At 57.7% G+C, this 22,127-nt stretch overlaps 1 protein-coding gene across 2 annotated transcripts; it reads left to right on the top strand.

Moving 5' to 3' along the window:
- The first annotated feature begins 6 nt into the window (after positions 1-6).
- On the top strand, positions 7-21,838 carry KCNC4 (potassium voltage-gated channel subfamily C member 4). 2 transcript variants are annotated; one of them, XM_006919617.3, is made up of 4 exons: positions 7-1,154; positions 11,841-12,777; positions 15,595-15,801; positions 21,706-21,838. In XM_006919617.3, exons 1-4 carry the CDS (start codon positions 474-476, stop codon positions 21,765-21,767), a joined length of 1,887 nt encoding a protein of 628 aa, XP_006919679.1. In that variant the 5' UTR covers positions 7-473; the 3' UTR covers positions 21,768-21,838. The 2 variants fall into 2 exon arrangements, with proteins under 2 accessions (XP_006919679.1, XP_015451059.1); XM_015595573.2 differs by lacking the exon at positions 21,706-21,838 and adding an exon at positions 18,146-18,345.
- Positions 21,839-22,127: the final 289 nt, after the last annotated feature.

Raw genomic sequence — 22,127 nt, forward strand, 5'->3', positions numbered from 1 at the left:
TCAGCGAGCCTGAGGGTGGCCCGTGTGAGTGTGAGCGCGCGCGCGCCCCGGCCTCTCGCAGTGCGCCTGGACTGTGCGTGCGCTTCCTCGTCTTTTTGGGGGGAAAGAAAGGGGAGGGGTGTGTGTCCGGGCCGCAGGGTCTGAGTGTCCAGTCCTAGTAGGGGAGTGTGTGTGTGTGTGTGCTTGTCCCGGCCTCCCCGGACCCCTTGCCGGGGTCCTCAGCTCTCTTTTCCCCCTCCTGCCTCCTTCCCCTGCGCAGCCTGCCTAAACCCCAACCACCTGTGCACCCGAGAAACCCAACTCCTCCCGCTTCGCGCCCCGGGGGGAGGCAGGGGCAGGGCCAAGCCGCAGAGGGGGCCGCCGCCTCCTGCCTCCTTGTCGTCTCCTCCCCCTCCCCCGTCTGACGCTGCCTCCTTGGGAAGGGTGTTTGGAGGGCAGCGGCCGCCCCAAGCCGAAGCCCCGCAGCGCTTCTTATGATCAGCTCGGTGTGTGTCTCCTCCTACCGCGGGCGCAAGTCTGGGAACAAGCCTCCGTCCAAAACATGTCTGAAGGAGGAGATGGCCAAGGGCGAGGCGTCGGAGAAGATCATCATCAACGTGGGCGGCACGCGACATGAGACCTACCGCAGCACCCTGCGCACCCTACCGGGCACCCGCCTCGCCTGGCTGGCGGATCCCGACGGCGGGGGCCGGCCCGAGTCAGATGGCGGCGGTGCGGGCAGCAGCGGCAGCAGCGGTGGCGGCGGGGGTTGTGAGTTCTTCTTTGACCGGCACCCGGGCGTCTTTGCGTACGTGCTCAACTACTACCGCACGGGCAAGCTGCACTGCCCCGCCGACGTGTGCGGGCCGCTCTTCGAGGAGGAGCTGGCTTTCTGGGGCATCGACGAGACCGACGTGGAGCCCTGCTGCTGGATGACCTACCGGCAGCACCGCGACGCCGAGGAGGCGCTGGACATCTTCGAGAGCCCGGACGGAGGCGGCGGCGGCGCGGGGCCGGGCGACGAGGCCGGCGAGGATGAGCGGGAGCTGGCCTTGCAGCGCCTGGGGCCCCACGAAGGAGGCGTGGGCCCCGGCGCCGGGGCCGGGGGATGCCGCGGCTGGCAACCCCGCATGTGGGCGCTCTTTGAGGATCCCTACTCGTCCCGGGCAGCCAGGGTGAGTGGCAGGAGCCTGGGGCTCCTCTCTGTTCTGTAAGGTGTGTGGCGGTAGTGGGTAGGGGCAGGAAGGAGCCGGGTGTAGACCGACTTACCTTTCCACTGTCTCCCTCCCAATTCCCCCTGCCTTCCATGGGCCCCCAGGAGAATCATATCCCTTCTCTTTTCTGCTCACTGCTCACTGCTCACGGGGAGATTGCATGCACTACTCAGACCTCATCCCAGCTGCCTGTTTTGCCGCATCCCCTACCAGTGAGTGCGGTGCCGTCAACTGAGCTTTTCCACCCTCTTCTTTCTGCACAGGCTGCCAGTTTTCATTCAACAGCCCCCAATCCCCCACTCATTTACAGGGCCAGAGCCCTGGAGAGCTGGAATTAGGCCTTCTGTCCTGGTCAGGCAGGGTTTGTGGGGAGAAAACTAGAGTGTGTTAAACACCTACTCTGTGGCAGGCCCTTGCGTTAGCTGCTTCCATGGGGGCTACCTCCTTTAAATCTTCCCAGCAGCTCGGCGTGCTAGAACCCAGGAGTTTTAGAGGAGATGCTGGCTTTGGCCTCTTCCACTCATAACAAGCAAGGCTGGGAGCAGATTCCAGGCCTGCTGTCTAGGTTTGGGAGAGGCCTTTTTCAGGGGGATAAGTCAAGATGCCTGCCCCATACCATGCCCCTAAGGCTTCCTGGACACCTGGGAGCCCTGGCCTCAGCTGGGGTGAAGGGAGAGTTAGACAGGAAGAGTCTGGTGTCTGGGCCCTGTCCGCTCCCACCTCCCGCGGCCAGCCACAGGCTGCCTGGTGATGAGCCCAGATTTGTTGCTGCTGCTTTTCTTCCTGCTGCAGCACAGCTTGGCTTCTCAGAAAGCCCTGGTTCGGGGTACAGCTTGAAATGGGTGTCTGAGGTGGGTGGGGGGATGGCTTAGGCTAACTTAGGCAAGACCTAGTCCTTTCCCACCAACCCCTCCCCAAGTCAGTCCAGGTTCCTGTAAACCCCATTCCACCCCTGCCCTTAGGTGGAAGCGGGTGATAGGAGAGACATGGCTTGGACAGCTAGAAAACCCCCTAAAGGATGTCTGATCTCATGGCTGGAAGCCAGAAGCCTGGCTGGGGTCCGTCTGAGAGACAGGAAGGGGCAACACAAGGGGTTGGGTCTGGGGACTGCCTCCTACCGTGGAAGCCTGTCCTGTCAACCTCCGTTGTCCCCAGTTGTCATGTTAGTGAATCTCAGAGCCCAGCCTCCCTCCTGTGATGGACCTCAACCTGATTTTGGAAAGAAAAGTTGCATTGACCCTCCCCTCCTGCGGGGGGTGGGGAAGGCAGGAAAATGGGGAATGGGGCTGCAGGGAAACCAGGTGGGCGTAACTGCTAGAGCAGGGCAGGTGGATCTTCTGCCTAGAAGAGAAGAGCAGAGGTCTCAGTGGCTGTGGCATGCCAGGCTGGGTCTGCAGGTGTCCCAGGGCAGCCACGGTAGGTAGGGACCTTCTTTAGGACTGAGAGTCATCTGCATCCCAAGACCAGCCTAGAAGGTGAGGGCACAGTCATGCCCCAGTTTGAGTCTGCTGTGCGTTCCATCGGCCTCTCATGCAGTTCCCTGACCCTGCTGGTGTCCGCTCTTGGCTGTGTGCACTAGTGGGGAGGCGAGTATAGATAATTCGGGCTCTTTCAAAGTGGGGGGTTGGGGGGAGTCAGATTTAGCTTGACAGAGAAAGGTCAAGGGGACAAGCCAGAAAGGCAGGAATTAGATAAAGTGGTCAGGGAGCCAGGCCCCATTTCTGAGCATTCTGAGGTCTCTGGGGGACATATCACCTTCTCAGTTTCTTCCCTCTTGGATTCCAAGGGGACATGCCATCACCGTGTTTCTCTTTAGCTCACTGAGAAGTGGCCCAGCCAGGGGGCTTTGCGTAAGCTCGGAGCTTGGTCAGCCCCTTGAAGTCCTCCCAGAGCCCGCGATCCTTCGCCCTTTTGGTGCGGAGTCACGTCAGCCAGGGTGCTTCAGTTGAGGTTGGAAGTTTGGGGCCAGGCAGAGTTAATCCTGACCCGTGGAGCAAGGCAGAAACCAGAGACGTTAAGTGTTTTGTCAAAGCTGGTTGTTGAGATGGCTGTGCACAGCTATATGGGGCTTTGGTGGCAGTCATGCCCAAGAGGACATGTCTTCTGCCAAGGAGCACAGGCAAAGGCAAGCCTTCAGCTGTTCCTGGGACACAGGTGGAAATACATGATTTTTAAAGATTAATTAGTAACAACGCTATTTATTGAGTACTCCATGCAGGTACTTTACACTAATCTCTAATCCTCCCAATAAATTTACAGCCGAGGTATCATCCCCAGTTAATAGATTAGGCTGTGAGAGAGAGGGTAAACAACTGAGATCACACAGTGGCGAGCTGTGAATCAAAGCCCCGACTCTCAAGCCCCCCAAGCCCCCGCTCCTCCCATGACGACACGTTCCTTCCACTAAAGGAGGCTGTTTTCTGGGTGGAGAAGTGGCTCCTTTCTCCCTGTGAGGTGTTCTGAGGGTCGGTACCTCCTGTGGACGACATCGGAAAATCCAGGGACAGATGGTGACACCAGAAGCAACACCTACTGTTGTACCCCTCCAGGCCTGAGGTTCTGAGGTGCAGGGGTTCTGGGGCTATGCCCTCATGACTGTGTCCCCTGGGTCTCTGTGCACAGCTTCCCTGGAAGGGACCTGCAATATTACCCCGGTGGGCTTTGGGCCCTCGCTTAGGGCCAGCAGGGCCAGGGACCGGCACGCTGCCCCAGGCGTCTCTTCACACACAGCATCTGGTTTGAGTAAGTGCGTTATGACAGGAACAAACCAGATACAAAACAGGAACAAAACAGAGAGTGGCCTGAGCTGATTGTGGGAGCCTGTTGCCTAGCTACCGGCCTGGCCCGCGGAGCCTTTTAGTTCAGGCCTGGGGTGATCACCCCTGCTCCCTTCGCTGTGGCCTGACCTGGGAGCAGGCACAAGGGGCAGGTTGATCCTGTCCCAGGCAGAGCGAGGGATCAGCAACAGTCAGGGTGGCTTCTCACACTGAGGGGGACAGAGGCAGTTTTGGCAGCATCCAGAGCTCTAGAATCGGGCCTTCCTCCTTTTCTGAGGGTGGACGGTAGGCTCGATAAATGGCACCCCAGGACACTCTTCTTTCTCACCCCTAGTCTGCAGCGGTCCCAGGAGCTGGGCTGGCTTTAGCTCAGTTATCAGCCCTTGTAAGGATGATAGTCCTTCTCCTTTGGCTAAGTCAGTAGTACCGGATTGAGTTTTCCCATGATGTTTCCCTTCTAAGTAGAGAATATTACACGCAGGATCCCTGCTACCCCAGGAAGGCGGCTGGAGCTGGGTTTTCACACTGATCGAGCATCTGCCGGGTGTTAGGTGTTGCTACCTCTGCTTTCTTCTGATATCTCATCTGGCCCATGGGAGGCAGGGGTTGCTAACCTCAGTTTACAGAGGAGGAAACCGAGGCCCAGCGGGGCTTGCTCAAAGTCCGACAGCTGGTGGGAGAACGAGGATCCAGGCCCAGGTCTCGCGGATCCACGTCTGTACTCGTACCTCTGCCTCAGCAGCCTGCTGTGGCTTCTGCCTAGAGAAGGCCTCTGACTTAGGGAGGCTCAGAGGGGACCCCTGTGCTTTCCTCCTGTCCGTTCCCTCTCTTCTCCCTCGAAATTAGAGCTCCTGTCCCTTGCTCCCCAGAATGGCTCACATCAGAGCTTGCTCTCTCTCTTTCTGTTGCTCACTGTGGGACTTTCATAAGAGGAAAAGAGACTGGGCCCCCACAGAGGAATAAAACCGAGGCCTTCTAGGCAGGAAATGCAGAGCTCAGTTCTCTTGCCCCTTCTGAAGGTTCCTGGCTTCTCAATCAACCAGCCTGGGACCCGCTGGTTGGTGGGCGTGATAGGCTTCAGAATGAGGGCAGGACTCACTGGTCCCATGCCCTTTGGGCTAGGGAGAGCCAGGGAGCCCAGCCCAGGTCAGGGTGCCCTACCTTCCCCAGCCCCCCATGAAGGCAATGCCAACATGCCTCAGGGAGCAAGAGAGGTGTCAGGCCAAGGGACGCAGGCCTCCCCCTAACCTGCCTACCCTGAGGCAGCTTCTGTCTCCTCCTGGTTGGTTTGTGTTTTTCTTTCTGGATCTAACAGACCAACGTTTGCCTCTCAACACCTTGTCTCTGGATGATGAGGTGTTTCCATCTGTCACCATTTGGGGTCGGATGTACAGTGGGGGAGGGGATAAAATGAAAGGGCTGTTTTGGAGAGTTGGGGGAAGAGCAGGCAGGAATAGTCAGGCAGCTGGGCCTCGGGAATGGGGAGCCCTCGGGCCCTTCGCCTCCACCATGGACAGTGTCAGCCGGGATGCCAGGCACCAGGACACTCATGCCAGCCTCGCTCTGGGGCAGCCCGCCTGCCACAACCTCTGCCCAGCTCCTTGATGGATTTTTGTTTTTAGACTGAGTGATGTTTACCTGGTCTCTGGCGGGGGTCTCCATCAGGCTGTAGGCCTGGCGCACCCCAGAGAACCACAGAGTCTGACAGCCCAGGCGCCTGGAAGTGTTCCTGGGCACACCTTTGTCACCTCTAGCTGCAGTTAATGGGACTGGCTGTTTGTCCTTACGATAGGCTCCCCAGGACCAGGAGAGGGACCAGGCAGTCACGTTGGCTCTAGTCATTCAGAAAACATTTATTGAGCGCTTAGTACATGAGAGACACCCACCACCTGGACTCTACAAATCTAAAGATGAGTTGGAGGTGCTGCCTTTTCCTGAAGAGAGCCTGGTCAGGTACAGTAGATGGCAGTCGAGGGAAATTAGGTGATAAGAAATAGTAGTGATGATACAAGATGGATCAGGAGAGGTGCCACCGTAGTCTTAAAAAATAAAGTTCAATAGGAGGTTAAGAGGGGAAGCGGTAAGTCTCACCACTATGTGGAGTGGGCGTTGGGGCCGTGTGTCAGGAAGCTTCCACGGGGAAATAGGAGGTAAGCTGGACAGGCCCTGCGGGATAATGACTGAGCGCCCTTAAATAAATTTTAGAAGGAGGCCGGTTATAAATAAATATGTTTTCAATGTGGATAGTGCTTACCCATGTAGAGTTAGGGAAAAAGGGAACTTCCTGGCCAGGGGACCAGCCCGAGCAGAGATGGGATAGCATGGGACACAGATGGGCAATATTTGGCTGGATAAGTTCTTGGCCAGTGATCTGGGCGGGACTGAATTCCGTCTGGGGCTGGGACTCATTGGCTCCAGGCAGCCCAGAGGCCTTTAGAGGCCCCAAGTGCTGGCTTGGCAGGGGGTGGGATTAGGTAGAGGCTGGCTCTGGACACTGGAACCAGAGAGTTCTGGCTCAGGGTCAGGTTCTGCTCCTGGGGGAGTGTAGAGGAGAGAAGAGCTGGGGTCCCTTGGCGGGGACCTGGGTCTCATAGGCGGGCCTACGACCAGGAGCCCAGGAACAGCTCAGCGGTGCCTTGCCTAGCAGGCTTCCTCTCCTTTCCTGCCTCTGAGCCCCCAGGGCTGCCTGCTCCCTTCCCAGCACGGCCTGGACACGAGGCCCTCGCTTCCCTGGAAGGCTCAGCTCCTCATCTCATCCCCACAGATCTTCCTCTGCAAGTGTCTTTGGCTGTGTTCTCAATTTTCTCTTCTCCTACACTTCATCCTTAATATAGGTTTTTGGGCATGAATCTTATGTTTATCTGTCCATCTGTCTCCTTGGCCCTTCCTCCTTGGGCTCCCCTCCCCTGCCCCCGCTGGTTGTATTCAGTTCCCAGTGGCGGGTGTCTGTCACCTCCCAACCACCCCCTGACCCAGCCTGTGCCAGATTCCTGAGACACTCTAGGTTCTGTGCTGAGTTTTACAAATATCATGCATTTTAATCCTCAAAACAGTCCTATAGGGTAAGTACCGTTCCCATCCCCTCAACACACCGCGCACGCCGTAGCCTCAGGGCCTTTGCATTGCCTGTTACCGCTGCCTCCGTAACTCCTCTGGATCTTCACGTAATGCTCCTTCGGTCTCTGCTTAGATGTCACCTTGGCCTTGAGACCTTGCCTGACCACACTCTTTGAAAGAGCTCCCTCATGCTCACACTCTTCACCTGCCTTTCCCTTCATTTTTCTTCCTAATGCTTATACCATCTGACATATATTTTATTTATTTGTCGACGGTCTCTCCAGGAGAATGTAAGGTCTAAGGGGCAGGAGTGTTTGTTTTGTCTCCCGCTGGTCCCCAGCACCCAGACAGAACAGTGTCTGGCACATAGTAGGTACTCAACTTTCCATTTTTAGGAACAAAGATCCCGAGGCTCAGAGAGGTTAAGAAACTCAGCCAAGGTCTCTCAGGCAGTAAGTAATGGAGCCCAACTTGCACCTGGGAGTGTGTGGCTTTATATTTCCATCAAGGACAGTCCTAGGATGTGCTTGGTGAAGGAGGCTGGTTCCTTCCAGGGCTGGCCCACTAGCTGAAACACCTGTGTCTCTGACTTGCACCTGGGAGTGTGTGGCTCTATATTTCCATCAAGAACAGTCCTAGGATGTGCTTGGTGAAGAAGGCTGGTGACAGGGCTGGCCCACTAGCTGAAACACCTGTGTCTCTGGGGGCAGGTACAGCCAACAGGATACAGCCAACCAATGTGAGGCGCCCAAGGAGAAGCCCTCCTGCACAGAGACTGAGCACCTCCTGTCCAGGGTGGTGAGGCCCTCGTGCACCCACCCCCTCCCAGCAGACAGGAGAGGAGCTGCTGCTGGCCCAGCCAGTTCACAGGAGCGGTTTTCCAGCTGGGCGGTTTTGACTCCGGCAGAATCCATGCCCCGGGTCCTCAGGCAGTGGGATGAACTGACGGCTTCGGCTGTGGGAACCAGGGCAAGTCACTTCTCCCTAGGCCTTAGTTTCTTATCTGTAAAACAGCAGAAAGTGAGTTGAACTGGGTGACCTTTTGAGTCCCTTTCACTTCTGAAAAATGAGAATTTTGTGATGTTTTTGGCCCCAGGTCGACTCATCTTCAGAAGCTGCGCACAGGGTCCTGGCGGCGCCCCCGCCTCCTTGGCTCTGTCACCATTTACTGAGCACTTGCTGTGTGCCAGGCACTCGCCACACCAAAGCTCATTCAACCCCACGGTAGCATTACTAGGTGGGTGGTAGTGCCGGTCCCACCTTGTAGAGAGGGAACATGTACAAAGTGCACCATTTACCTGGTCGAGGGGCAGGCTCAGGGCGAGCACCCCAGGCAGTCGGACCCCGGGGCTGCTTAGCTGTCCTTCACCCTTCATCTGGGCTCCCCTAGGGGCCCAGCAGTCCTGATTGGCGGGGGCCGGTGGTAAGGAGGCTCCAATGACCCTGCCAACTGTGTGGGATGGTCCGGTGCAGGCAGAGCAGGAGGCTCGAGCACATGAAGCCTTAGCCTTGACCTCTAACTACGGTGGTGTTGCTGCTGCCTCCTCCTCCCTAGGCCCTTTTTTTTCTTTTTCTTTTTTCTTTGTTTTGGTCCCAGGAAGCCCCCCAATCAAGAGTGTGAGAAAGAAAGCAGTGTTGCTGCCTCCGGAGGGGTCAGCCTGGTGAAAGGCCCTCATCACAAGCAGGGCCGCCACTTACAAAATAATTCTCTTTGGAGAGTAACTTATGGGAGAAAGGAATCATTTGGGCCCTGAAGGGGATCTGGAATCGCAGGACCCACCTAGGGCAATGTGCCAGAGCCCAGGTCCCTGCCTCTGTCACAGCTCAGCCTCAGGTCTGCCTGTCTCCTCGAGAGGTGAGGGCTTTCCAGGGCCTGCCTGGCACCTGCTGCCAGCCCTAGAGAGGTTGCAGGGGAAACTGGGGCCCCACCAAGATTTCATCAAGGAAGAGTAGATTGTCCCTTCTCATCTGTTTAGAGGGCCAAGTGGGAAGAACTCTGAGCTGAGAGCCAGGACGGCTGGCCTCAGCTTGATCCTGAGCGAGCCTTCTGCCCTCTCTTGTGCCCCTGTTGCCCCCGAGAAACGGGCACATGTGGCTACTCTTTTACCTGTCCTCATCTTCTGAGAGGGTAGAGATGAGGGGTAGAAAGGAAGTCAGTAGAAAGGACTGGAACAGATCTATGTTTAAAAAAAAGCAAGAATGAGTGAACACTGCAAGAATTCAGGGGCTCGTTCTCCAGTGCAGGAGGGGGTGCTTTGCACCCACTGGGCTTGCCGCAGAGGACCCGTGGCCCTTAGACAGGCTCCTTGGCCCTTTGGGTGAGAACGGCCCGGGCCACACGGTCCCCCCGCCCCTTCCCCCTCTCTGTGCCCTCTGCTCAGCCCCTTGGCGGCTCTTCCTGAACTTGTTTTTCCAAGTCGCTCATTAACTTTGAGCTCTGCTCCCAGATGGGCCAAGTCTCCTGGCTAACTTTTCCTTGGAGAGAGCAAGCTTATGCTTCCCATGCTTCCTGACAGAGCTAGGATGTGCTGTCCCCACCCATTACCCCACCCCCCTCTGCTTCTGGGGGGAGGGGTGACACCAGGACTCTGGACTCGCAGTGTCACCATGGTCACTGGACAGGTGCCTCCACCAGCAAATCTCCGGATAGCCACGGACAGCCCATAGGCTAGAGCCATCTGCCTCATGCCTACATCAGCCTGTATTGCCTTGACAGCCTGTTTCTCAGAGAAAGAAAAACGAGGCCAGAAAAGGAACTTGAAATTTACCTTCATGGAGAAGAAGCAGGCAAAGGAGGAGAAACTCCAGGCAAAGTTCTAAGCGGGGAAAGTATGTCTGGTCTGCTACTCTTCTTCTTCCATGTTCTCTCTGATTAGCTCCTTCAAGTTCAAGTGTAAATAAGACATCTTAGTGTGTGACGGATGTCTGTCCTAAGCCACAGGGTGAAACAGTAGTCATCAGGCAGCTGGTTGGGAGCAGTATTGACAATTCAGAGAAGACTTTCCCAGGCCTCTGAATTGACCCTGCCCTGGAGGTGGTGAAAACTGGTGTGAAGAGACGATACAGCCTCCGAAGTTAAAGCAGTGCTGAGGTCAAATCTGTTTCCCACCCTCCTAGGCTGTGTGACCTTAGGCAGGTATACGACCTCTCTGATCCTCCATTCCTCCTTTGTAAAATGGTACAGTGAGGCCTACCTCACAGAGTCGCTGGGAGGACTGAAGGCACTCACATACACAGAGCGTCCAGCTGTGCCAGGCACAGAATAGACAGCTGGCGAATGTTCATTCCCAAAGGTCCCTCCTCAGACTTGCTCCTGCTCCAGAAGCCCCGGAGGTGCTGCTTTTTGCTGCATTTTCCCAGCTCTCTGTATGCCCCATTGTTGTTGTGCGGCACTAAGAATAAGACGTGCTCCTCCCCTCCCAGCGCAGGAGGAAAGCATCTCTGAGAGACATCATTAGACGGGTGGAGCAGGCATGGGGGTTGCCAAGTGGTCGTGGGGCCACGGTCCTCCCTCACCTATCTATTCAGGCTCAGCCTTCTGCTCAGGAAGGAAGTGGACCCCCAACCCATCAAGCAGGACAGGCAGCAGGACAGGCAGCAGCATGGGGCAGGGACCCCAGCAACGGGGACCCTGACAGTGGTGAATGGCATCACATGAATAACAGATGAAGTCTCCGTAATTGGTGTTATTACACATGCATTTCATCTCCATTCATAATGATCGGACACTTAAACCCAGCCGTTTCTCTGCCAAGCGCCGCTGTCATCATTCTAGCCGAGATCCCAGCAGCTGTCTGGACCGGCCGCTGCCACATTCCGATCCTAAGGGGTGCAGTTTATTTTCCTTTGGAGCTCAGTGTCACAGGCAATGTCACTGTTTGGGAAAGGGAGGGGTGGTTATTCTGGGCAGACCACCCCGTCTCCTGCCATGGAGCATGTCGTCTTCCTTCAGGTACTGTTCACTGTCTGGGTGGTCGGCTGGGACATCCTAAGGTGATCGGCAAGAACGAGGGGTATGGACTTGGGGCTTGAGGAGGTGGGTCATGGCTGGAGCTTAACAGGCTCAGCTGGCAGAAAGAGGTCCAGGGTCATTCCCTCCGGCCCCTGCCTCGGGGTGTATCTCTCTCAATGCAGTGGACCTCAAAATTTAGTGTGCGTCGTAATTACCTGGAAAGTTTGTTAAAACAGATTGCAGGGCCCTCCCAGCAGCATTTCGCATTCAGGAGGTTTGGATGGGGCCCAAGAATTTGTATTTCTAACTAGTTCCCGGAGGATGCTCTCTGCTGGTGGTCCAGGGCCTCACTATAAGGACACCTCCTTAAAGCCTGCTTACTCCCAGCGTGGTCTGTGGACAAGCAGCCAGACCTGACAGCTTGTTAGCAATGCAGAATCACAGGTCCTACCCTCGACCTCCTGAGTCAGAATGGCATTCTTTGACAAGATTCCCCAGTGATTTATACACCCGTGACAGTTTGCGAAGCCTTTTAAAGCATGGCTGGGTTAGAGATGAGCAGAGCTAGGCAGTCAGCAGGGCTGGCCAGCTATAGTTCAGTTGCTTCCAGCTAAGAGCGGCCTCTAACTTCCATGCACCGTGACAAAGATTGGGAAGTATTGCCTTAAAGCACCCAAGGAGATGGATAAAGACCTTGTGAGGAGGGAATTCTAGCCCCTGACCAGGTACTTTAATTCTACCTGTCACCATTAAACTGACTGCCTGGTGACCCATGCCCCCACCCACCCTCTACAAGTAGAGGTCCCCGTCCCCTCTGGGCCCACCCACCCCAGTCTGACAGCCCCCACTCTCCACCCACAGGTGGTGGCCTTCGCCTCTCTCTTCTTCATCCTGGTGTCTATCACCACCTTCTGCCTGGAGACCCACGAGGCCTTCAACATCGACCGCAACGTGACAGAGGTCCACCGAGTGGGGAACACCACCAGCGTACGCTTCCGGCGGGAGGTGGAGACGGAGCCCATCCTGACCTACATAGAGGGTGTCTGCGTACTCTGGTTCACGCTGGAGTTCCTGGTGCGCATCGCGTGCTGCCCGGACACGCTGGACTTCGTCAAGAACCTGCTCAACATCATCGACTTCGTGGCCATCCTGCCCTTCTACCTGGAGGTCGGGCTGAGCGGGCTGTCGTCCAAGGCGGCTCGCGACGTGCTGGGCTTCCTGCGGGTCGTCCGCTTCGTGCGCATCCTGCGCATCTTCAAGCTCACGCGGCACTTCGTGGGGCTGCGCGTGCTTGGCCACACCCTGCGCGCCAGCACCAACGAGTTCCTGCTGCTCATCATCTTCCTGGCCCTGGGCGTGCTCATCTTCGCCACCATGATCTACTACGCTGAGCGCATTGGCGCCAGGCCCTCCGACCCACGGGGCAATGACCACACCGACTTCAAGAACATCCCCATCGGCTTCTGGTGGGCCGTGGTCACTATGACGACTCTGGGCTATGGGGACATGTACCCCAAGACGTGGTCAGGCATGCTGGTGGGGGCGCTGTGTGCACTGGCCGGCGTGCTCACCATCGCCATGCCTGTGCCCGTCATTGTCAACAACTTCGGCATGTACTACTCCCTGGCCATGGCCAAGCAGAAGCTGCCCAAGAAACGGAAGAAGCACGTGCCACGGCCCCCCCAGCTCGAGTCCCCCATGTACTGCAAGTCCGAGGAGACATCGCCCCGGGATAGCACCTACAGCGATACCAGCCCCCCTGCCCAGGAAGAGGGTGTGGTCGAGAGGAAACGAGCAGGTGAGACCTGACTTTGGGAAGGAAAACCCCCTCTCCCCCAGTGGCCGAGGGAGTCCCCAGGTGATCCTCAACCCTTGGAATTTGGGACATCGACTTCGTGGGCATCCTGCCCTTCTACCTGGAGGTCGGGCTGAGCGGGCTGTCGTCCAAGGCGGCTCGCGACGTGCTGGGCTTCCTGCGGGTCGTCCGCTTCGTGCGCATCCTGCGCATCTTCAAGCTCACGCGGCACTTCGTGGGGCTGCGCGTGCTTGGCCACACCCTGCGCGCCAGCACCAACGAGTTCCTGCTGCTCATCATCTTCCTGGCCCTGGGCGTGCTCATCTTCGCCACCATGATCTACTACGCTGAGCGCATTGGCGCCAGGCCCTCCGACCCACGGGGCAATGACCACACCGACTTCAAGAACATCCCCATCGGCTTCTGGTGGGCCGTGGTCACTATGACGACGCTGGGCTATGGGGACATGTACCCCAAGACGTGGTCAGGCATGCTGGTGGGGGCGCTGTGTGCACTGGCCGGCGTGCTCACCATCGCCATGCCTGTGCCCGTCATTGTCAACAACTTCGGCATGTACTACTCCCTGGCCATGGCCAAGCAGAAGCTGCCCAAGAAACGGAAGAAGCACGTGCCACGGCCCCCCCAGCTCGAGTCCCCCATGTACTGCAAGTCCGAGGAGACATCGCCCCGGGATAGCACCTACAGCGATACCAGCCCCCCTGCCCAGGAAGAGGGTGTGGTCGAGAGGAAACGAGCAGGTGAGACCTGACTTTGGGAAGGAAAACCCCCTCTCCCCCAGTGGCCGAGGGAGTCCCCAGGTGATCCTCAACCCTTGGAATTTGGGATTGTGCTTTACTGTTCTGGGCTCCAGGTCCATAGGACGGCAAAGCACTGAGGCCAACTCTTTTCTATCCTTCTCTGAGTGCATCCTGAACATCGGGGTCTGTGGAGTGAGTGTCCCACTGAACTTACGCTACAACAGGCATAGTACATGGGGCTGTAAATTAGAAGCCCGGGTTACTAATCCCATCCTGGCCACCCTTCTGCGTGTCCCGAGGCCAGTCACTCATCCTCTCTCAGCACAGATTCCTCACCGGTAAGATTGGAGTGATATCAGTATGCCACCCCCAAGACGTTGATGAGACCCAAATGAATGACATCTAAAAACCCTCTGAGAAGTTTAAACCATGTTACAAATATCAGGCACTGTCATTAGCCGGAGAGCAGGGCAGCTGTTCTTCCAGGGCGCATCAACACATGAATCATTTCTCTCCCAACGTTCGAGTCTGCTGTCTCTTGGCCTAATAAATGTGATAACGTAACAGCAGTAGGAGGCTGCCTGCTGTTCGGTGAAGCTAGATTGAGTCCTGGGCTCCGGGTTTAATGTGGGAACTGAGAGGCAGTGGCCCAGACAGTGCTGGGAAAGAGGAAGGTGGCAGCAACTGGTGTCTGCATCCTGGAAGGGGGCCCGAGGGTCTGAACCATGCTCTTCAAGGATGGGAAAGGCCACCCCAGGAAAACTTGCCTCTTCCTAAGTCAGGAGACAGGAAAGGAGGTTGGCTTAACCCTCAGCGATGTGTCGTTAGGTCAGAGAGCGGAAACCTAACTGCTGGGTACGGGATAGGCTCTTGAGGGAGGTAAAGGATTCCAAGTATGGGGGTGCTGTTGGGTGCCAGGCCATCAGGGAGCTGGGAGTGGACCAGCACACTGAGGTAGCAGCTCCTGGCTAGGCTCTGGGGGCAAAGTGGGAATCACCCTTCAGGTGAGGTACCTGACTTAAGACACTTACCTGTTGGTAGGTGCCCATCATACATGCTAGACCACTCATTGCCTAGGGTCATTCAGGGGCCTGGGTCTCCCAAAGACCTTGATAGAACAACACCCATCAGGCTTGCTCTGTCCCTCCAAAGTGGTACTTGCCTTCGCAGTCCCTGAATATAAATCTCTGAGCCAGGGCCTCAGAGAATTTCAGCTGTACCTGAGGCCCATTCAGAGCTCAGAGGGAGACCTAGCATCAAATACGTGAGTCCCTAGGCCAGCTCCTCAGCACACACTTACCCATGGTCCTGTAAGCCATGCCTCAGCCTGACCCTCACTGCTTGGCCATGGTTAAGGGCATTACTGGCCAATGCTGAGGCTCCTGCCTTCACACCGAGCAGCCCCCCTTCTCCAGATCCTGGGGTCCAACCTCATCTGGGCTGCTGCCTGCTGGAGCAGGGGCTTGTGGCTAAGAGCCCACAGCAGTGGGAGCTGAATCGGAGCTTCTTTCCCCCAGCCCCATTTCCCCCAAGACACAAGCGAGCCCCAAGAGAGAGGGCTCTCAATACTGTGGGTGCTCGACTCCAGCTTGGTCAGCTGGTGAACGTGAATAACTGCCTTCAGGTGGTCCAGGAAGGTAGCCGTGGAAGCCACTCTATCGTTGTAACCCCGGCAATGCTGCACCTCATCCCAATAAGCCAGGTGTTCTCTGAGGGAATGTAGACTCATCAGTGTCAGCCTGAGCCAGACCCAAGGAGGGAGCAGATTCTGCTGTCTTCCCGGGGCTGATCTCATGGGGGGCAGCCTGCAGCAGACCTGGGGAGTCTTAGGGCACCTGTGGCCCCATCTCCCAGGAAAGACTCTAGGCCAAGCTGGGAGGTAAGCCAGCATCCTGCCCCTGCCCCCAGGACCAGGCCCCCTTTCTGGCTCGGGTGACACGCTCGCTTCTCGGGTTGGGGAAGTGACACTTTAGAAGGTCTGGGATTTGACAGACCACAGGTGACCCTGTGAGGAAGGCTTGAGTAGCCCTCACGCAGCCTCCTGTCTGTCTGTCCCCTTTAGATTCCAAGCAGAACGGCGATGCCAATGCGGTGCTGTCAGATGAGGAGGAGGGAGCAGGCCTCACCCAGCCCCTGGCCTCCGCCCCGATCCCCGAGGAGCGCAGGGCCCTGCGACGCGCTGGCACTCGAGACAGAAACAAGAAGGCAGCTGCCTGCTTCCTGCTCAGCGCTGGGGACTATGCCTGTGCGGATGGTAGTGTCCGGAAAGGTATGGCTCCCCAGGCCGGGCAGGTGGGGAGCCCCCGTGGAGCTGAGTCTCCCCAGTGTCCCCCACAAGCCATGAGGTCTCCTCCTCCCTTGAGGCCATGGCCCCCATCTCCTCTGCCTTGGATGCGTCCCCATTTTTAGAATGAGTGCCCTGGTCTCCCAGTCCCTGGATTTTCTTACAAAGGCTTGTAGAAGGTACAGAGGGTCCCCTCCCCCACCCCCAGGTGCCACAGGGAAGACAAGCGTTGAGGGTCAGGGGACTCGGGACCAGGGCTCGTACCACTCCCTTCCATTTTGTCGCCTTTTCTTGCTCTGGACCCTGCTGCGACCTTCAGGCCTGGCTCCCCAGAGTGAGTCACTGCCTGCCTGTCCCTCAGCCTCCCTTAAATACAGCTAAGGCTTTCCCAAGTAAGTGGTCCCAGGAGATGCCACCAACACTCGGGAGTCAGGGTGAGAATGGGGTGCTGGCGTGCAGTCTGCAGGGAGCCTGGCACAGGACCACCTCCTCCATCCTACCTGGAGCTCCGAAGGGGCTGACCCATCTCCGCAAACCCCTGGAATGCGACTTCAGTAGAGCCAGAGGATGATCCGGGGTGGGGTGGGCAATGGGGCAGTGAGATGGTTCCCCTCCGAGGTGGGTTCTGACGGATTTGGAGGGTGCAGGGGGCAGCCCGTTGCCTGTTGTCAGGGAAGGCTGCCCAGGCCAGGGCAGAGTGGATGGTAGAGCTAGGGTTCCGGCCTGAAGACGGGGCAGGAATGATCACGGACGGCTGGGTACCAGGGATCTCAAGGCCAGATGCTCCTTCTGCCCAGTTCCTGATTACTTTTTTTGTCTTTCTTGCCCTGTCTTGTGACCTGACCTTCCTAAACACCTTGCGTAGTTCCACGATCAGTCCTGACTTCTCCCAAAACAAAGTTCTGCTCTGGTTCTTAGGCCACTTAGCCCAGTTCCCCCGCTACTTCCCACTGTCCCCAAACCCCAGACTAAGTAAGATAGGGGTGAGTGAGGCAGGGCCAGTGGCTGCTGCAGGAATAGCCTGTGATGCTTCTGTCACACGAAGGCTGTCCCCTGGCCCTCCCAGCCCATGTGGCCTCCAAAGCCACCCTCCCGGGCCCTTTCTCTGGTTTGCCCCGTATCACTGTTCCCATGGGATCCCCAGGGCACCCTGACCCTACCCAACCTCTGAGAGGTGTGTGTGAGCTTTGCTGGGCACATGTCCTGTTGGGTGACGGAAGCAGGAGCTGCGATCTGGCAGCTGCAAGGAGGTGGCCCAGAGGCCCCAGCTAAAGTGCTCTAGGCAGATGTGTTCAAACTGCAAACCCTCTCCTGTGTCCCTCTGGTCACTCCCGGCCTCTGTGGGCCCCAATCCTCGTGCTCTGGAAGTGTCTTATCTCTCCCGCTCCTCGTTCCAAACATAAAGTGGCTTCTACTGTGTCCTGGTTCAGGCCCGGAGCCCTGCTCTGGCTGAGCAGGCTAAGTGGGTGGCCCAGAGTGTGGGACAGAGGAAGCCTTACCCCTCATGCAGGACTCAAGCACCCCCGCGTTCATCTCAGGGTATGAAGGGCTCAGTGGAAGTAGCGAAGTGGAAGAGGCTGTGAGGGTACGCATCAGAGGGACCATGAGGTGTGGGGAGTGGATGACCCCTGGGGACAGTTTGCACACATGGGTGCATGGGGCCTGCGTCCCGCCACCATATCTCTCTGGGTGTCCATGGGGCCCGGCGGCTCTATTTTCAAGATGCCTCCACACTGCCTCTTGGCAACAAGCGTGTAGCTCAGCCAATTAGAGTGACCTTCGAGAAGGAACAGGTGGGTTGCTGGGAAACAGGCCCTGCTAAGCGAGCGCGGCAATTAGCATCGCCAAACTCCCAGTGCGCACTCACACTCGGCGACTTTCCCCGTGCCAGACGCCGCCACACTCCTTCTCTGCACTCAAGGCTGCATTTAGGACCAGGAGCAAGTGGCCCAGGCCTCCTCCAGCCACCGGCGCAGACCCCATCCTTAGCCCCTGGTTTCCCATGCGTCCGAGTGAGAGCTTCTTGGGAAGAAGGTGGCAGTTGTTAGTTAAGGCTTCTTAGGGTCAAGAAAGCAGAGTGCCGGGGGGTGGCTTATCTGGGGACAGCAACAGAGCAAAGGTGAGCTGGGTATGGGCCGCTAGAGTCCATCCTCAGGAGCCCAAGTGACCCAGAGACCAGGGAAAGTCACGGAGCCTTTCCCGACTGGGCCAGACCCCTTCATCGAGCCCAGGGCTGCCTGCCCCGGAGGGCCCTCTGGAACATGGATGCCACGGAGCTGCTCAGGCGGGGAGAGCACCCCTCTGACCCCTGTGCCTTTTCTTCACCAAGGCTGTGAAAAGTCCCGGAGTCTAAACAACATAGCCGGAGCAGCTGGAACCAGTCTGGGGCTGTCTCCACTGGCGTCTCGATTCAGCTCGCCCTACCCTCCGAGAAAGCTCCTGCTCGCCCACCCCTTCCACACCCTCGCCAGCCCACCACCCGGACACTCAGCCCCATAGCTGCCCCCTCGGCTCTCCCGCCTCTGGGCACAGAGGCGCACACGCACACACACGTACGCACATGCACATACGCACACGCACGCACACGCACAAGCAGGCACACTCATGCCCGCCAGCCCTCATCCCTCCTGGAGCCTGAGGGAGCCAGGCAGGGTACAGAATTCAGTCCTCCGAGCCTCTCTTCCACAGCCCCCAGCTCCCCAAAACGCTCAGGTCTGCGGCCTGACGGCAGGGGCAGACCACTCCCAGGGTCCCTCATCCTGAGCTGGAGGCGCCACCACTCGCAGGACCCTTGTCCCTGGGCCCTGCCTCTGCCTCAGGGCCCTCATCTCAGTCGCGGCAAATGCATTTCCGTTCCTCTTGGCCTTCGACCAGTAACCAAACAGCCTGCAACCGAATGTCTCTGTCTGTCTGTCTATCCCACACCCAGACCAGCAAGGAATAGGTCGTCCCGCGGGGCATCTCTGCTGGTGTCCGGGAGCTCGTCTCCTCAGGGGAGCAAAGCCGCCCTGGGAGAAGAGGCCTGATATTCTCCAGCTCTGGCCTGGGGTGCAGGTGGGGGCCCCTAGAGTCTGAGCCCCAGGAGTGCCTGCCTAGGTGCAGGGATGCCCTCCTCTCTGGGGTGACTCCCCGCAGTGGAGTTCGGCGTCCCATCTGCACCCCAAGCCCGGCACCTGTCGCCACGCTGCTTCCTCTGCTTCCACGACAGCTTTTCCTCCCTCTCGGGCTCCCTCACACTGCCGGCCCAGCCTCTGAGTCACCTGCCGCTCCCACCCAGCCTCTGCGCGCTGTATCGCTGCCAGAACCCGAGACTCATCTAATTTCTATAATTAAGTGTATTCATTTACCTAACGAGCCGGGAGCACAACAGGTTTATGAGTCATTGTGTGAGCAGGGGTACACCCTGGGCAGGGGCACACCTTGGGCAGGGACAGCTGAGGGGAAGTGTTGGGGACAGAGCCACCCTGCCCCCCTCCCAGTCCCGCAGGGGGCCTTGCCACTCCCAGGGAGGGCCCAGCTGTAAGGGGCCCCTCCCCCAGTGGTACACAGAACCAGGCTCTCTAGGCTCTCCTCAGCCCTGGGACCCTGGGACGCCTCAGCCAACTCATTTCCTGTTTCACCTGATGGGATGAGACCTGACAGCAGAGCCATGCGCCTGGCAATTTTTAGAGTCAGATTATGCAACTTTGTAGGGGGAATGACTAAGTAAGGGCCATGTCTGCTCCTAACAGGCCGGGCACATTTAGGTATACAAGACATGATTATGGGAAGCTGGGAAATCGGGGTGCCACCCTGAAAGATGAACGGGGCAGAGAGGTCAGAGCATTTCATGGAGTGCCTGGACAATCCGGATTTCAGTGCTTCCTTCAGCCTTCCGTAGTCCCTTCCACAAAGGTCTTCGCCAGGCGGGTACTAGGTCAGCCCAGCCCCGCTGTGGCCTGCCTCCTGCTGTCTCTCAGGATGCAGCATCTCCTTCAGCGCTGAGAAGATACAGGGACATCCATGCGCCCGCCCTTCAGAAGGGGACAGGTCCCTTTAAAGAACAGGGACGGGAAAGCGCTGATGGAGAGCCACGCCCTTCCACGCACAGCTGGGTGAGGGCCCAGCCGCCCCTTCGCAGGGACAGATTTGGTCCTGGCCCTGCAAGGCCGGGGTCTTTGCTCTGAGGGGGACACGATGAGCTAGGTGTCCGGTTTGGAGCGGGCACCACAGCTATTTTCTCCTCCGACTTGTCTTTCTGGTTCAGGGAGCTGAGGCGGTTATTTCTGTGGCAGCCCTCAAGTTGTCAGGAGCCCAAGTTTCCACGGCACCCACCGCCTCCTTACCTCTCTTCCCTCCCACAGGGATGGGCATGCTCACGGCACCCCTGTGGTGGGCACAGATGTCCCTGGGCGACATGATACAGTAGTGCCAGGCTGGAGCCCCTAGTGCCTTAGGAGATGGGCTCCCACCAGTCCCTCCTGGCTCCTGGGCTTCTGTGGGGGAGACACGGGACCTAGGTAGGCTGTCTGCCCCGCTAGCCCTCAGGACCTTGGCTTCTCAGGTCTTGGGAAAGGGCAAAGCGAGTCTGGAGTTTACAGACCCCGGCCTCTGCTGGGAGGAGTAACTGCCTGCTTGGGCCTCAGGCTCGCCCAGGCCTTGGCCTCCCTTCTTGGGGGAAGGCTCCCCACAACCCCCAATCTGAGAACACAGTCTGCTTCACCTTGGATTCTGGCTTGGACCCGTACCCGTTACTGTGGCCTCTGGGAGCCTTTCCTCTTTAGTGGGAGCCCTGCGTCTCCCAGCAGAGCAGAGGAGCAGCCCAGTGATTGTTAACCTTACCTTCCAGTTTGTACCAGGGCTACTGACAACCTTAGAGGCTACTTCTCAACCCCGAGAGCTTCTGGGAGGAGTGGCTGTGAGTTAGAACCAGAGGGGAAGGTGCTTGTTTGGCCTAGAGCCTGGGCTACATGGGAGTCGGAGGGGCAGTCAGGGCGGGGGAGGCTGCATGCAGGCCAAGGGCTGCCGCTGGCCTTTCACAGAAGAGCATCACCCTCCAAAGTCCCGGCCCCCATGGCAGCCTCCCTGTCTGCCCCACCTGTGCCTGCTCTGGGAAGGTAGGGGAAGGGAAGGCCCAGGCCCCTGGCAGCCCAGGCTGGGGCGGGATGCCCGGAGGGCTCAATGGGGGTTGGGCCTCTCAGTGAGATATTTTCTGGCCTTCTCTCCTGAGATTGCCACTTTCATCCTCCCTGACCTTCCCCTTCAGCATTCACCCTTCAGCCACTGGGACTCTGTTCCTGCCAGATTGTGGAACGGGGGCTGGGTACGCCATGGCAGCATTCTTGGGAGCCATCTTCAGCCCCTGGAATAATGGAAGAGCCCCAGGTGGTGGTGGCAGATGGAGCTATTCTGGGGTGGAGCCCAGCATGGGCAGGCAGCAGCCCACAGGATGGCCTGTGGGTTATAGGCCAATCGGTAGCTTTCCCCAGTGCCTCCATGCCAGGCTGCAGAACTGAGGTCTCTCTCCGCACTGCACTGGAGCTTTGAAAACCTGAGAGCTAGTGGTTCCTGGGGATCATTACCCGAGCAGATACGGAGATGAGCTGTAACATCATCCGTGAGTCACCATGGCCCAGAGCTGGGTCGGCAGAGAGGTGATGAAGGGACTCATCTCACACCCTGACCTGTCCCTGCTCTTCCTGGCCTCTTAGCCCTGGGTCCCCACGCCTTCCAGCTCTGCTCCTGGCCTGCTCTCCAGCCCGCAGCCTGTGGGTCGGCAGCTGCTTTCCTTCTAACATCTCATTCTTTGTTTCTCCCTTTCTTTTGCTGAACTCCTTGCCCCCCCCAGAAGGCAATGTTGAGCCGAAAGCGTGCGTCCCAGTGTCTCACACCTGTGCTCTTTAAACACAGAGACCTGCCAAGACGCCCTCTCGTCCAACTATGCCCAGGCCGAAGTCCTCACCCTCTCTTAAAGCGGCACCAACGTGAGAGAGACAGGCAGACAGACAGAAAGCCAGAGGCTTAGGGAAACTGGAACCCAGGCAAGAATCTTTCACTGGGAAAGACTCAGATATCCTTGTTTGCACAAGACTGATGGAAAACCTCCCGTGTGACCCTCGGGGCGCGGAGCCATCCGGGTCTGACGTTCTGTTCTGTTGTAAATTGAAGAGCTATATATGCACATATAGTATCTATATTCATACATACTATACTCTTGTGTGTAGTGCACGTGCTACTGATGGTCCGTCTTCTTTGTTAGGCTTTGTCTCCCCAAACCCTTGCCCCTCCCCCCAACCCCCATTCCCTTCCCTTCACCAATTCCTTGTTTCTGC

Source organism: Pteropus alecto, unplaced genomic scaffold (assembly GCF_000325575.1).
Source record: "Pteropus alecto unplaced genomic scaffold, ASM32557v1 scaffold106, whole genome shotgun sequence".
NCBI lineage: Eukaryota > Metazoa > Chordata > Mammalia > Chiroptera > Pteropodidae > Pteropus > Pteropus alecto.

Coding starts and splice junctions, on each gene's coding strand:
- KCNC4 (XM_015595573.2), top strand. CDS start 474: ATGATCAGCTCGGTGTGTGTCTCCTCCTACCGCGGGCGCAAGTCTGGG. Junction 1,155..11,840: donor ACTCGTCCCGGGCAGCCAGG/GTGAGTGGCAGG, acceptor CTCCACCCACAG/GTGGTGGCCTTCGCCTCTCT. Junction 15,802..18,145: donor GGATGGTAGTGTCCGGAAAG/GTATGGCTCCCC, acceptor TTCTTCACCAAG/GCTGTGAAAAGTCCCGGAGT.